General features: G+C 41.3%; 1 protein-coding gene across 3 annotated transcripts in view; it reads left to right on the forward strand.

Annotated features, from left to right (window-relative positions):
* UVRAG (UV radiation resistance associated) overlaps positions 1–13,694 on the forward strand; it is a 148,778-nt gene that overhangs the window by 15,515 nt on the left and 119,569 nt on the right. For all 3 annotated transcript variants that reach the window (XR_005587866.1, XM_039498765.1, XM_039498755.1), the window contains exons 2-4: positions 6,116–6,233; positions 7,283–7,317; positions 12,461–12,622. Coding sequence is in view for 2 of the 3 variants with exons in the window: in XM_039498765.1 (XP_039354699.1) it covers positions 6,116–6,233; positions 7,283–7,317; positions 12,461–12,622 (315 nt within the window). In the remaining variant the exon portion in view is untranslated. The remainder of the gene's footprint in view (positions 1–6,115; positions 6,234–7,282; positions 7,318–12,460; positions 12,623–13,694) is intronic.

A 13,694-nucleotide genomic window follows, 5' to 3' on the forward strand; every position in this document is an offset into this window, starting at 1 on the left:
TGCTCATTTTGTTTGACTTAAAGGTTCTGTCAGCTCTTTCATAGTATTTAAGCTATTTTCAACTGTTTTTAGACTTCAGAGGGATTCTGTTTAAATAATCTTTAAAGTCTTTTTTAAATGTGAAAGCACAATGCTTAGTTACAGTAAAACTTTTCATGTGCGTAGAACTGCTTGTGTGGCATTTATACATGTTCATTTTTTAGTAGAAAGTTAGACATAAGCTATGTAAATAGTTAACAAAACTTGCAAAAAAAAAAAAAAGTCTGACTGAGCTAACAAGTGGTCGTCCTCTAAATAGTACGTATTCTCCTGCAGTGGACCCTTTTTTTCCTTTGGCTGTCTCTAAGCAGGGTCCCCTAGCAAAGTGGTTCTCAACCTTTTTTTTTGCATTTGTGGACCCCTTTGGAAATTTCATATGGAGGTGCAGATCCCATTGGAAATCGATTTTGTCTGTGTGTATATATAGTTGAATTCTGTTCCATTTTCAGTTTGTCTTTCACGGACCCCTCAGACCAGAGGTCCCCAACGTGGTGCCCGCGGGTGCCGTGGTGCCCGCGGGTGCCGTGGTGCCCACTGGGGCATTTATGTGCACCCACCTAGTGCCCAGCAGGGGAGAGAAGCCGTGGCCCCACACCTGATGGGGACAGAGAACTCCGGGGCTGCGGGCGCCGGTGTTCTCTGTCCTCGCGGTTTCTCTCTTCTCTCTGGATTCATATATTATGTAATATTAAATATGATGATTTTCGTATTATTTAATGTACAAATACAAAATAAGCCTTGAAAAATTGTTGGCGCCCGCCACTCTTCTGAAAACTTGAATGTGCTACTGCCCCCAAAAAGGTTGGGGACCACTGCCTTAGACATAGTCCGTGGACCCCATGGGTCTGCAGACCTCAGGTTGAGAACCGCTGCCCTAGATTAACAAGAGGGACAGTGACTCCATTGATAAAATTATCAGTTGGTGGAAATAGTCCTGCTGTTTTGGAAAACTCCATCATGCACCCAAGCCAGCACATCCCATGTTAGTGTCCATAAACCTGCCTCTCTGGTTGACTAGGGCCTGTATAATGATGGAGTAGTGACCTTTTCGGTGTATGTGCCCATAGTTTACCCACTGCAAGGAGCACATGAGTCCTATGGATGGCCCTGGTGCATTTTGGACAGCCTGTATTCTTAAAACCAGCATTTATTTCAGGGACATGGTTAATGCACACCACCTTTTGGTGAAGCGCTCAGGACTATGATTTAAAAACCTCATTACCACAACCTCAACAGTGCACTTGCAACACAAAATTGGTTAGCTACAGACATGTAATAGTCTGGGGTAGACAGTTTATGGATGGCTATGGCAATCTGCTTCTGGGCCGATACACCCTCCCTCGTGCATATGTCCTGATGCTGGAGGATTTGGACAAGCTACTCAAAAAGCTCCAGGAATGTCTGCTGCTTTGTGCAAAAGTTCTGGAGCCACTGTTGCATATCCTAAGCTCCATGATGTGATCCCATCAATTTATGCTTGTGAGACTAATCCAAAAGCACTGGTCTACCTATGGGGAATCTGCAGTTACGGCAACAGGCAGGAGGAGCATCAACTGCATGGCATCTGCCAGGTCTGTAGCACCTTGTGCAGCACAGTTAGGAGACTCAGGTTCAGCAATTGGAGATCCAGGTTTACAATGCAGTTTGGACACTGAAGCGCAGGCTTGGAAACACGAAATCCGCAGGCACAGGTCCTACAGATCTGTTTACAGTGCAGGCATACTCCGAGTTGTCTGATATTGCTCCATGGATTATTTCTTGTTATTGCTTCTTAGTATCTCCATATGACAATTGGGGCCTACTGTTGGTCTTATTGACAGTGGGGAGACCAACTTTTAGCCATCACCATTTTTCTATTAGATGTCACGTTCTCCAGTGTCTGTGCAGTCAAGGACTTGTAGGTTATTTGTTTAAACTGCTCTGGTGGGAAGTGTATGTTGGAAGAATTAGGACAGCCTTTTGGAAGGCACAATGAGAAATCTAGAATCAAAACTATACCATGGGGATAGAGAAGGCTTCTGAAATGTGGTGTGCCAGGGGCTCAAACCTGATCTTGAATATGCACGTTTGTATACCTTTTTATTGTGTTTAAAAACTGCTAGCTTTAGAGAGCTGAAGTATCAGTTGGTTTGGTGTAAAATGAGAAACTCTTAACTTTGTATTATGGTTGCTTGTGGATCACTACAGTTTATTTAAAATCAGAAGCACAGTCTACTTGTAATACTACCAGTAGCTTCTGTTTCACATACTGCATGAACTGTCCTAGCTTTGATTTTTGGAATAGTAGTTCATAAGTATAGGATGACTGATCACTCCATTGACTTTTAGTCTAGGTGAGGTATTAAAAGATAAGAAAAAATATATTACAACTGACACACTACAGTGTGGGAAGCCATACAAGTATTGAGGAAGAACTTCCTTTCTCTTTCATTAATTTGCCCTTCTAAGCTTGAATTTTTGCATGAGACTCAAAGTAAGTGGTGACTTCCCATATATTCTGCAATATTAATATTACGAGCTAAAGACCACTGTCCTCTGGTTCAGATTCACGATATGGCTGGTCTTAAATTAAGAATGTTTTCCTGATTCTAAAATTTAGTATTAAATCTCTTATTTGTTGCTGAGAAACTAAAATAAACTGAAAAGTTTTTCTTGTAAAACAGTGTTAAGAAGCTCAGTTTGTGCCTCAGACAGGGCATATGGGCATATGAAATAGGTTGAGAGGATGAGGAACTGTAAAGTGAATCTAGTCAAGAGGAATATTTGTATTTACATAATGAACTACTAGCAAACAGACGTCTTTGAAATATACTAGGGATCCAGTGAAAAATTTTACAAGCGTTGAGGATCAAGTGGCAGCTGTTTAGAGCTGAAATTGGCACAAAAGCTACAGTGTCTGGATTGTAGCCAATTTTCTTAATGTAAGTGCTGACTTCTTTGACAATTTCTTCATATCTCTTCTAGCTGTACGGTGGCTCAGTGGAATCCTTAAAATGGGGCCATGAAGTGTTTAACTACGTGGAATGTGTGGGTTTTTTCCCAAAAAATGTATGTACTTGGTTAAAATGACTGCTTCTGGGGAAAAGGGTTTTTTATTTGAGTGTGACTGGAGACTGTAAAATTTTGTACATTGTGATAAAAAATTGCTGTGCGTGAAGGTCAGACTTCTAGAGCTTAGCGTGTTGTGAAAATGAGAAGCTTGGTCACAACTGTGAACTGTGCTTGGACTTGACAGCAAACTATTGGATAACCTTGGCCCAAAATCTAGGATTAAGACTCAAATTTTATTGGAACCTGATACGGTACAGTATTCAAATAGTTCAATGAAATTATTTAAAAAAAAATCAAGTGTATTTACTTTAGCTTGGAGGTAACATTTTCTGGAGTACTTGAACCACAAACAACATATTGTGCTAGTCAGAGAAACAAACTGAAAGTGACCATAAGTGATGCAATCTGTCATTTAATTCAATATGGACAATGGTTAGTCATTTCCTCTTAGCTTGGACAAAATCAATAAATGCTGAACAGTAAACTTTATTTTTCATATAAAAAGTTTAGCCAACCCAATGAGAAATTTCTTGAGCCTGTTTCACTAATTATCCATCATTACAGGGAAGTCTGTCTTCCTAGAATGAGATTAATGTGTTTTTGTTTAAGAATATGGCAATATAGCTTTCACAGTGCAGTTCTGGTTGCCCCATCTCAAAAAAGAAATATTAGAATTGGACAAAGTACAGAGATGGGCAACAAAGATGTATGGAAGCTGTTCTATACCCCTAAATGAGAGACGACAAACACTGGGAATGTTCACCTTGGAAAAGAGATGACTGGGGAGGGGATATGACTAAGGTCTAAAATATCATGAATGGTGTGGAGAAAGTGACTAAGGAAGTGTTATTTACCCCTTCACATAACAGGAGAACCAGGGGTCATCCAATGAAATTAGTAGGCAGCAGGTCTAAAACAAACATAAAGAAGTACTTCTTTCCACAATGCACAGTCAATCTGTGGAACTCATTGGATGTTCTGAAGGCCAAAATATACTCGTTCATTAGCCCGTTTGTTTTATAAGCCAACCCCGCCCAAGATGGTTAGGTTAAAAATAGCAAAAACTGTGACCCTTTCATAAGCCGACCCTATATTTTAGGGGTTGGCAAACTTTGGCTCGTGGCCCGTTAGGGTAAGTTGCTAGTGGGCCTGGATGTTTTGTTTATCTGGAGCGTTCACAGGCACAGAGCCCCTCAGCTCCCAGTGTCTGCAATTTGCTGTTCCCAGCCAATGGGAGCTGCGGGAAGTGGCGCACCATTGGCTGGGAACGGCGAACCGTGGCCACAGGGAGCTGAGGGGCTCCATGCCTGCAGATGCTCCAGGTAAACAAAAGAACAATATATTAGATATTCAATTCAATGATTCCATAGAGTTTTTAAAATCATCAATTTTTTGGTGTAGACCCGTTTATAAGCTGACCCTCGCTCTGTGTCACTTTTTTACCAAAGGAATTTGGCTTATGAACGAGTATATACAGTAAGCTTTTAAAAAATGAATTAGGTAAATTCATGGAGGATAGGTCCATCAATGTCTATTAGCCAAGTCAGTCAGGGTCAGCCCATGCTCTGGGTGTCCCTAAACCACTGACTGTCATAAACTGGGACTGGATCACAGGATGGATCACTCAATAATTGCCGTGTTCTGTTCATTCCCCCTGAGGCATTTGGCACCAGCCACTGTTGGAAGACAGGATGTTGGGCTAGATGGACTGTTGGTCTGACTCAGTATGGCTGTTCTTATGTTTTTATGAACTTGGGCAGCTTTTTTAGCCAATCACATGTCTATAGTTTGGCTTTTTTTGGGTGACTTTTTATTTTACAGCTACTTGTTCTCCTTGTGTTGCCAGCAGCATCTTTGCAAAATAGTATAGTTCCTAACTTGGAATCTTTCAGCTTTGTTGCTAGTGGATAAAAAACATTTTGGTGGCATTACTGCTTCAGCAGCTGGCAGATGTTAGTAATGCATAAAGCTACATGAGTGGAAGGCAATCACACTATGGTGATGAACATGGTAGAAAAACCTATATAGAATAAAAGTGGTGCACCAGAGCAGAACTAAGAACAGATTGACTTCTGAGGCAGTCATGGGTGCTTGTTTACTCTGAATATTTAGAGCAGAGGTGGGCAAACTCCGGGCCACATCCGTCCCGCAGGACTGTCCTGGCTGGAGAGGCTAGCCCCCCAGCTCCTCTCCTACTGTCCCCCTCCCGCCCCCCCCATAGTTATGCTGCCATGTGGCCAGCACTCTGAGCAGCGGAGCTGCGCGCTCCTGCTGAGAGGAGCAGCTGCATGTCTCGCTCCGGCTGGGTGGTGTGGCAGCCAGACATGCTGCTCTGAGCAGCATGGTAAGTGGGACGGGCCCGGGGGGTTGGATACGGGGCGTGGGGTCCTGGGGGGCAGTCAAGGGACAGGGGGCGGTTGGCTGGGGCAGAGGTTCTGCGATCAGGGGCTGGGGAATGGGGACGGATAGGCATGGGGCCCCGGGGGCCTGTCATGGGGCCCCGGGGGTGTGGATAGGGTTGGGGCAGTCAGGACTGGGAGCACGGGGGCTGGATAGAGGGCAGGGTCCTAAGGGGGCGGTTAGAGGTGGGGGGATCCAGAGAGGGAGGGGGGTGGTGGATGGGTTGGAGGTTCTGAGGGGGGCAGTCAGGGGGCAGGAAGTAGGAGGGGCTGGATGGGGTCAGGCTGTTTGGGGAGGCACAGCCTTCCCTACCTGGCCCTCCATACAGTTTTGTAACCCCAGTGTGGCCCTCGGGCCAAAAAGTTTGTCCACCCCTGAGTTAGAGGCTGCTAATTACTGTTCAAAATAGCAGGTATGGAGATGGAATGTACATTTGTCTTCATAGCTATCTGAACTGGTTTTTCTAGCAAAATGGAGTCTTTTCATTAGAATACTTTCTTTGAAGTCTAAACAGGCCCCTATTAATGGCTTTCTTCTAGAATAAAGCAGCTATCCACAAACAAAAAACATAAATTGAATGTACAGTTTTAACTCCTGCTCCTCAATGTCCTTTTTTATTTTTTAGCGGCGGCTTCGTCACCTACGGAATATTGCTGCACGTAACATTGTTAATAGGAATGGTTATCGCCTCCTGGATACCTACTTCACTCTTCATTTGTGTGATAACAGTAAGATATGTAAAGGTAAGGGCCTATTGTCAACACTTATCGCGTAACTCTATCTTCCTATACAAACTACACTGATGCTCCTTGTTCAATTTTTTTTGAAGTTCATCCTACCTTGAATTCGTTTTGTTTCCTGGTGACTTGATACCATTAAAATTCATTTGTATTTTCAGATGAGCTAAAGATAAACGATGAAAGCTTCCACATTTTCTCCATTTTCTATCAGCAGATAGACCCAACTATCAGTCTTGCAGCTGTCAAGCTGCGTGAGTTGTCTGCTTAGACTACACCAGTACCACTAGCTGGGCTGCTAGCAAAATAGGTATCCTTATATATAAAGCAGCTAGTTACCTGCACAGTGAGGCACTGCCTCTCTCTCTAAATTTGTTCAGATTAGGGCTTCAAGGTTTGGTCTTCTCTGACTCTGTGCAGCTGATGTGCCCCGCACTATTTGCCTGATGCATTGATAGGCAACTGAAAGATCAGGTGTAGGCAGGCTCAGTCAAACTGAACCAACTCTCGAACAAACATTCCATTTCTCCTATATCTGACCTAGCTGCTACTGCATCCCAGGAACAGGTGCAATCTATCTTAAATTCTTCCAAGATGCTTATCACCATGGTAACTAAGCTCCAGACAACAGTTGTGGAATACTGAGTCCCTAAACAGCAATGTATGTTTAGTCTTGCCTGTTCCTGGTGAGCATGTTTGAATATTGGTTTGGTTTTGTTTTTTTCTCCATCTATTGCTTCTTGCCTTCTGCTTCAAGCTACAAGTGGAGAAATGGGATGGCAAAGTGCCATTAGTGAGGGGGGGAAAAATTGGTCTTGTTTAGATCTGAATGTTGGCAAGCTCAGTTTGATCTTTTTAGGTAAAGTTTGATTCAGTTTCTACTAGAACTAATGCATCAGTTACCTTTTGCATAGAATATACTTCTAGGACTTGTTTTACAGAACAGTTCCCATTTAAAAAACAAGTATTTGTACTGTAGCATAAATATTGACATTGTACCTAAAGGTTGAAAATGGGCTGAATTTCTCTACTCACTTAATTCTTTTCCCTCTTAGAATTTTATAGGAGTGAAGTGATCAAGAACTCCCTGGTAAGTTGATTTAATATTGGTGAACTTGTATAGAAACCCTTGTGCTTCACTCTTATCTCCTAATGTGTAGGCTTACTTAATGCTGAAATATTGCACTTAGTTTGTAGTAAAACATCTGAAACAGTCTTCCATTTTCCAGACACTACTAAACTAGTACAGCTGGATCTTATTGTCCACTCCCGAAGGTTCATGCCCTTATGGAGTAAAAGAGGCAATGTTTTGGATTAATGACAACCTGAGGGTCTCTCTGAGGCAGATGTTATCAACTTAATGTCCTGTAAATCTGAATTATCCAGCTACTGTTGTAAATACTGTTAAAAGTAGCACCTACAATTACTAACTGGAATATCTCTTTTTCGGTTGTTATGCATTTGACAGTATCGTGTATAGTCAGTTGAATCATTGCATGTGTTGGCAACAGAGGATAGCAACATTTCAGAACAGACCAAAACCCCAGAACCCTGCAAATGCATCTGTAAATCCACAAAAAACGATAAAGGGGATTTAGGGCAGGTGTAGTATGAAACTACTACTAACTCACTTCTTAAAACTGTTTCAAGTTGTACCTTTAAAGTCTAACTGTGCAGTTGACACTCTTGGCTGGGGGAAACTGTTCTCAGTGGTACCAGATGACAGAACAAAGAGTAATGGTCTAAAGCTGCAGTGGGGGAGGTTTAGGTTGGATATTAGGAAAAACTTTTTTTCACTAGGAGGGTGGTGAAGCACTGGAATGGGTTACCTAGGGAGGTGGTGGAATCTCCTTCCTTAGAGGTTTTTAAGGTCAGGCTTGACAAAGCCCTGGCTGGGATGATTTAGTTGGGGGTGGTCCTGCTTTGAGCAGGGGGTTGGACTAGATGACCTCCTCAGGTCCCTTCCAACCCTGATATTCCATGATTCTGTGAAACCTAGCAGTTGAGCAAAACAGGTGGTCATCTTTGAAGACATAACTTGAACCTCAAACAGGAGTTGTGGTTGTGGTAGGGGGAGGGAGTCAAGGAAATCTCGCTTGTTGTGAATCTAGGCAAATGACTTTTTTTTTTTGCTCTTCTTTTTTACTTGGTACTTTGCTGCTCTCAGTAACATGTTTTGAATAAACTTATGGGTAAACTTTTTTCTTATGTAGCCATCCCATTTAAGTAGTTGTTTTTAAATAAATTAAAATGTTTGTGCATTTTTAATTGACTTTACATCCAAACAGAGCTTGATATAATTGCAAGCAAAAAAAATTACCAATTTAGTAAATAGAAAATGGTGAATGATGCATTTCTTAACATAACAAGTGTGTGTGTTGGGGGGGGGGGGAAATAAAAATTGAAAATTGTGTTGATGTAATGTATCCTCCTGGATAGCAAAAAAAATACCAAATTTAGTGTAAAGGTTATATTTAGTTGTAAAACATGTTTTAATGGCTACTAACCAATGAGAATCAACATTTCTTAAGAAAATAACTCGATTAAAATTAATGATTTAGATCAAGGTGCACCACTTGCTGTTTCAATCATGATTAAAATGGTGATTTTTATATCGCTTTAATCTAAATCAATCCAGCCTATTCCACACCCCAAAACTACCCTTCCCAGTGTCAATGGAGAGAAGCAGAGCTTCTTGCAAGAAAATTGTTTCTAGCCCTGGTACATGGGTAATGGGGGCATCTCTCATATCAGCCTCAGAGTAGTGTGGGTTTTTTTTTTTTTTGCAGTTCAAGTCTTGAAGTCCTTACTGCTGAAGATTTTGCCATACTCCAGCACTGAGGTAGCTCTACCATTATTTGTAATGCTGGCAACATTAAAAAGACCAACACCTAGGCTGCCCTATCATGTCACAGTAGCAAAGAAGCTGCTCTGTGTATACCAACACTTCTACTGGTGCTAGCAACGACAGAACTGCACTGGTTAGAGAGTGGAGATAAAAACCAAATAGATGCAGTTGTTGGCATGGCACCTATTTTTCTTATTGCTTCCAAATATAGATGGCTATGGTGGGTCTTGCTATTTATATCCTTTGGTCATGCTGGTATTGCTAACTACTACTAAAGTGTTAAATATCTAAGAAAATAGTGCACCTGAAATGTAACTGTGGATAAGCATGATGTTGCCTATCCAGTCTATGCAGCTATGGAGAGTCAACTTTAAGTGTGATGTGTCCAGTCCTACTAATCAGCGTCCAAGTGTGTGAGCTCAAGGCCTCAAATGCACTTCGGTAGCTGTATCTCAGAATATGAAGGAGGTTCTTGTCTTCATCCCTTCCTCCCTCCCCCAAAAGATGATCCTTGACCCAAAGGTTGGTGAGGAGTAATGCTGTGAGCTATTGCCTCCTCTGTTAGGAGGGCTTCCTTGAATACTTGTCTGTTCTTCCTTGTGCTAGGCCTGAGGTACAGGGAGATGGGGAGGAAATAAACTTATTTCTGCTTACCAGCAGGTCACAGTTCTATGCAATGTTTAGAACTGGCTTCTCTTGGACAAGTGATTTTTCCCACTCTCCCTCTGTTTGGGATATCTTGGTTATAACTTCCCAGAATGAGTCTCGTAAAGGAAATCATGTCAGCCTTCGATAGCTTTGGGAAAGAAAATATCAAATTCTCGTGCTCATTCCAAGTCCTGTTCAAATGTGTGGAAATCACTAGAAGCGGAGTTACTGAATAGCAGTAACAATTCAACAAATTACCAATATAAAACATTGCTCCAAAAAAATCTTAATTAATAGAACTAAACAAAACACTCCAGGCTAATTCACTGTAATGTGTGCATTTTTCCCCACTCTGTTCCCATGTTAAAAGCTTTACAAAATTTATTCTGTTTAAAAGCCGAAAAGGATAAATCTGACAAACTACGTGAATTATTTAGCAGATGGCTTCAGTACTAGTCTGACTCAGTTTTCACTTTTCTGGAAGAGCTAGTTGCAGTGGTGGTACATACGGTGCCAGGTATTATTGGTGCTGCATAAACCCTACAATCAAATGTTTTTAATGGGAAATGGTCATGCCGTCTAGACTCAAAATGTGACCTACTTTTTCTGACAGCTGTCAGCAAAGTCCATAAACAATTGTTTTCCTGTCTTCCAGATGTCGCAAAACAAACAAGAATAATTCATTCTCCTTCCTCCCTTGCCCTTAAAGCCAACTTACATATAAAAGCCAGAATCCTAGCACTTACAAGTAATGCCACAGATGCCAATATAAATAGGAGGGAAGAATGTAGCTTAATAAATTCCAATTAGGCTTTAACAGTGAATTTGAGAACTGTTTTCAAAGTTATTTTGATGTTGATGAATTAAAAACAAGAAGTTCTAAAAATCTGAGCTGTAGAGCTTCAGAATAGTGTCTTAGTACTGCTCGCGAACTGTGTTGGAAGGACTAGAGCTGCTGCAAATTTTATATAATCTTGTAGTATAGGTGGTAATTAGGGAATATCTGTGTTTTGTGTGGAAATATGGTCCCTACTTTCAAGAGCTTACAGTTTAAGAAACTTAAGTCTTAGAAACAGAGAATTAAAATTGTGTTATGTGCTAACAGTCTGTAGATGGCTTCAGTGTAGCCTAAAGCTTACAAACAAGTATCTGATCCTGCAGTCCTTCCTCTTGCAAATATGCTGTACTCAGTGAGTACTTTTATTGATTTCATTGGTATTTGCATAGCCCTAAGAGGCTGAAAATGCTGGTGGTTAGACAAGTTTCAGATACTTTCCAGAGATATGCAAGTCTCTCTCTTTTAGAGTATTAGGGAAAATATTGGTGTTGAAGTAGCATAAGTCAAATTTCTTATCTGTGCACCACTTTGCTGTTAAGTCCAAAGATCTGTTACCTTCCTGGAGGTTTAAATTGAGTCTGTGTGCTGAAGTTGGACTTTAGCATATGAGGGTTTGGTAGCAAACTGGGGGAGCTATCCAGCAGGGTTTGAAGACATTCTGAAGTCAGGAGACCTTGAACACATATTTGAAGATCTCCTGATTTGACCGACCTCCCCCAGTTGTCCAAACCTGTTGGGTTTTCTCTGGGACCTTTTTTATATCTAGAATTCTGCTGTATTTAGTCTGAAATGGAAACTTAATTATAAACTGGGGGTCTATCCAAAGAAACACAAGGCTAAGTGATGCAATTACTACTAACAGTGCTGCAAATATTAAAGTAGCACATTTTAGCAAGTTCCCGTATAACTGCCAAGTACTCTACCAGTATTTAATTTCCTGTTATGATGGTAGCCAGCAACAGATATATAAATAGGTCTTTCTTGCTAGGAAAAATTCAAGAGGTGAGTAAGGGGACAGGGACTTATGTAAAACTTACGGAAGGAAATAGATACCCTTTGGAGTCTTCTCATTCTGACCTATTAATCACTAGTATGCATGTTTAAGCTTGCAGCATGTTATGACTGTTTTTCATAATTTCTTAAATATAGTGGTACCATGATTATTCAAAATTCTCAAGACACTTGAAACCTTCTCTAAATTCAGAGAAATTAGTCAGCAGGATTTTAAGTCTGTGGTGTTTTTTTTGTCAAACCCTAAGGTCTGGACTTGTCTGGCTGGCTCTCCAAATTTCTAGAATGAAGAGAGCTCCTCAGAAGGTAGCAGCACTCAGGGTTTGGTGTCAGCATTGCAGAGTTGAGGGATGAAGGGGAATAGGAACAAACCCCCATTAATAGTTAAACCAAATTCAGTTAATGAGAAGTAAATCGGTGTTAATATAAACTACAGCTCTTTTTTTTTTTAGAAGCCAGATGTTAAGAGTATGGAACAGTCTTCACGCTACTCCCATTTTCTAAAAATACTAGTATTTGTATTTCTTGAAAAAGTGCCTGTTGTGGCAAAAGGAAGTTAATGAAGTAATTTCCTGGCATCTCATAATGGAAGGAAGTAGTAGTTGGTCTGAAAGCCTGCAGGCTTGCAGCAGCAGATGGAAATGGGAGCCAAACTAGGAATCTTGATCAGAAAAGGGAACGTGAATAATGAAGGAGCAGAGTCTCTGATGGCTTGAGCCTTCTCATGTGTAACTTAGTAGACCGTTGATCTTGCAGGGTGTTACTTCACCCTGGAAGTTTGACATAAATACTTGGCCTCTTTAAATTTTAAACACACTGTATGTTGTTAAACTGAAATGACACCAAAGAATGTTGTTCTTCCTACATCTTTATTTTACTTATCAACAGAATCCAACATGGAGGAGTCTTGACTTTGGAATAATGCCTGATCGCCTCGATACATCTGTGTCATGTTTTCTGGTGAGGATCTGGGGTGGCAAGAAAGAGCTCTATCAGCTGTTGATCGAATGGAAAGTCAGTCTAGATGGACTAAAATACTTGGGTCAGCAGGTAAAATTAAAAGCATGTTTCCTCAATTAGTGGATTAAGTAGCTAAAAGTCTTTGTTTAAGAGAAAAAAAAAAGTTGTAAGATCAAGGCTACAAACAGACTGAAGAGAAGGAAAATGATGAAATATAGTAAACACTGTATCTTAATTATGGAATAAAACTACTTACAAAGGGACTGCTACTATGGGTAGCTCTCCTCATTGTAAGGAGCTTTAAATAGTAGGGATGGACACAATATTCAAGTATTTTATGTTGTGAAATTTCTTGGGGATTAAAGTTGCTGCAGCTATTTGAGCTTCTTAATCACAATAGTAGCCCCAAGTGAGAAACAGTGTATGTGATCACAGTTTACTTTCTTTAGCTTTTCTAATTAGACTGTGCTAATACTACTAGAATGCCAACAATGCCCTTGGCATAAAAATCTTCAATCCAACTACAGACTAAGAAACCAAGAGGATGGTGTTTACCTTGGAACCTTTTTTCCCCCCGTTCTTCTCTAGTCCTGGGAAATCACCTATCTGGCATGGGTTTAGTACAGCGGTTCTCAAACTGGGTCAGGACCCCATTTTAATGGGGTCACCAGGGCTGGCATTGCCTGGGCCCGAAGCCTAAGCCCAAGCCCCACTACGTGGCTCTGAAGAGCCCCAGGTGGTAGGGCTCAGATTACAGGCCTCCCGCCTGGGGCTTAAGCCCTTGGGCTTCTGCTTTGGCCCCCTGCCCTGAGCGGTGGGGCTCAGGCTCTGGACCCCCGCGTGGGGCAGTGGGGCTTAGGCTTCAGACCTCCCTCCTGGGGTCGTGTTGTAATTTTTCTTGTCAGAAGGGGGTCACGATGCAATGAAGTTTGAGAGCCCCTGGTTAGTATTTGTGGGTCTTATGGAACAAGTGGAATCTTTAGTTGTGATTTTACATAAATGCGAGTCATTAACATTAGTTTTAACATTTTCTTTAAACTTGTAATTGATGTAAAAGGGAGATACTTAGAGAGCCATAACTCATGAAACAAATGCCAGGTGTCTGTTCGTCGTAATCACAGTAGGTTGACAGACTTGGTTTTCAACTAAGTTTCTTAGATGA

The sequence above is a fragment of the Mauremys reevesii genome, linkage group 1 (genome assembly GCF_016161935.1).
Source record: "Mauremys reevesii isolate NIE-2019 linkage group 1, ASM1616193v1, whole genome shotgun sequence".
Lineage (NCBI taxonomy): Eukaryota > Metazoa > Chordata > Testudines > Geoemydidae > Mauremys > Mauremys reevesii.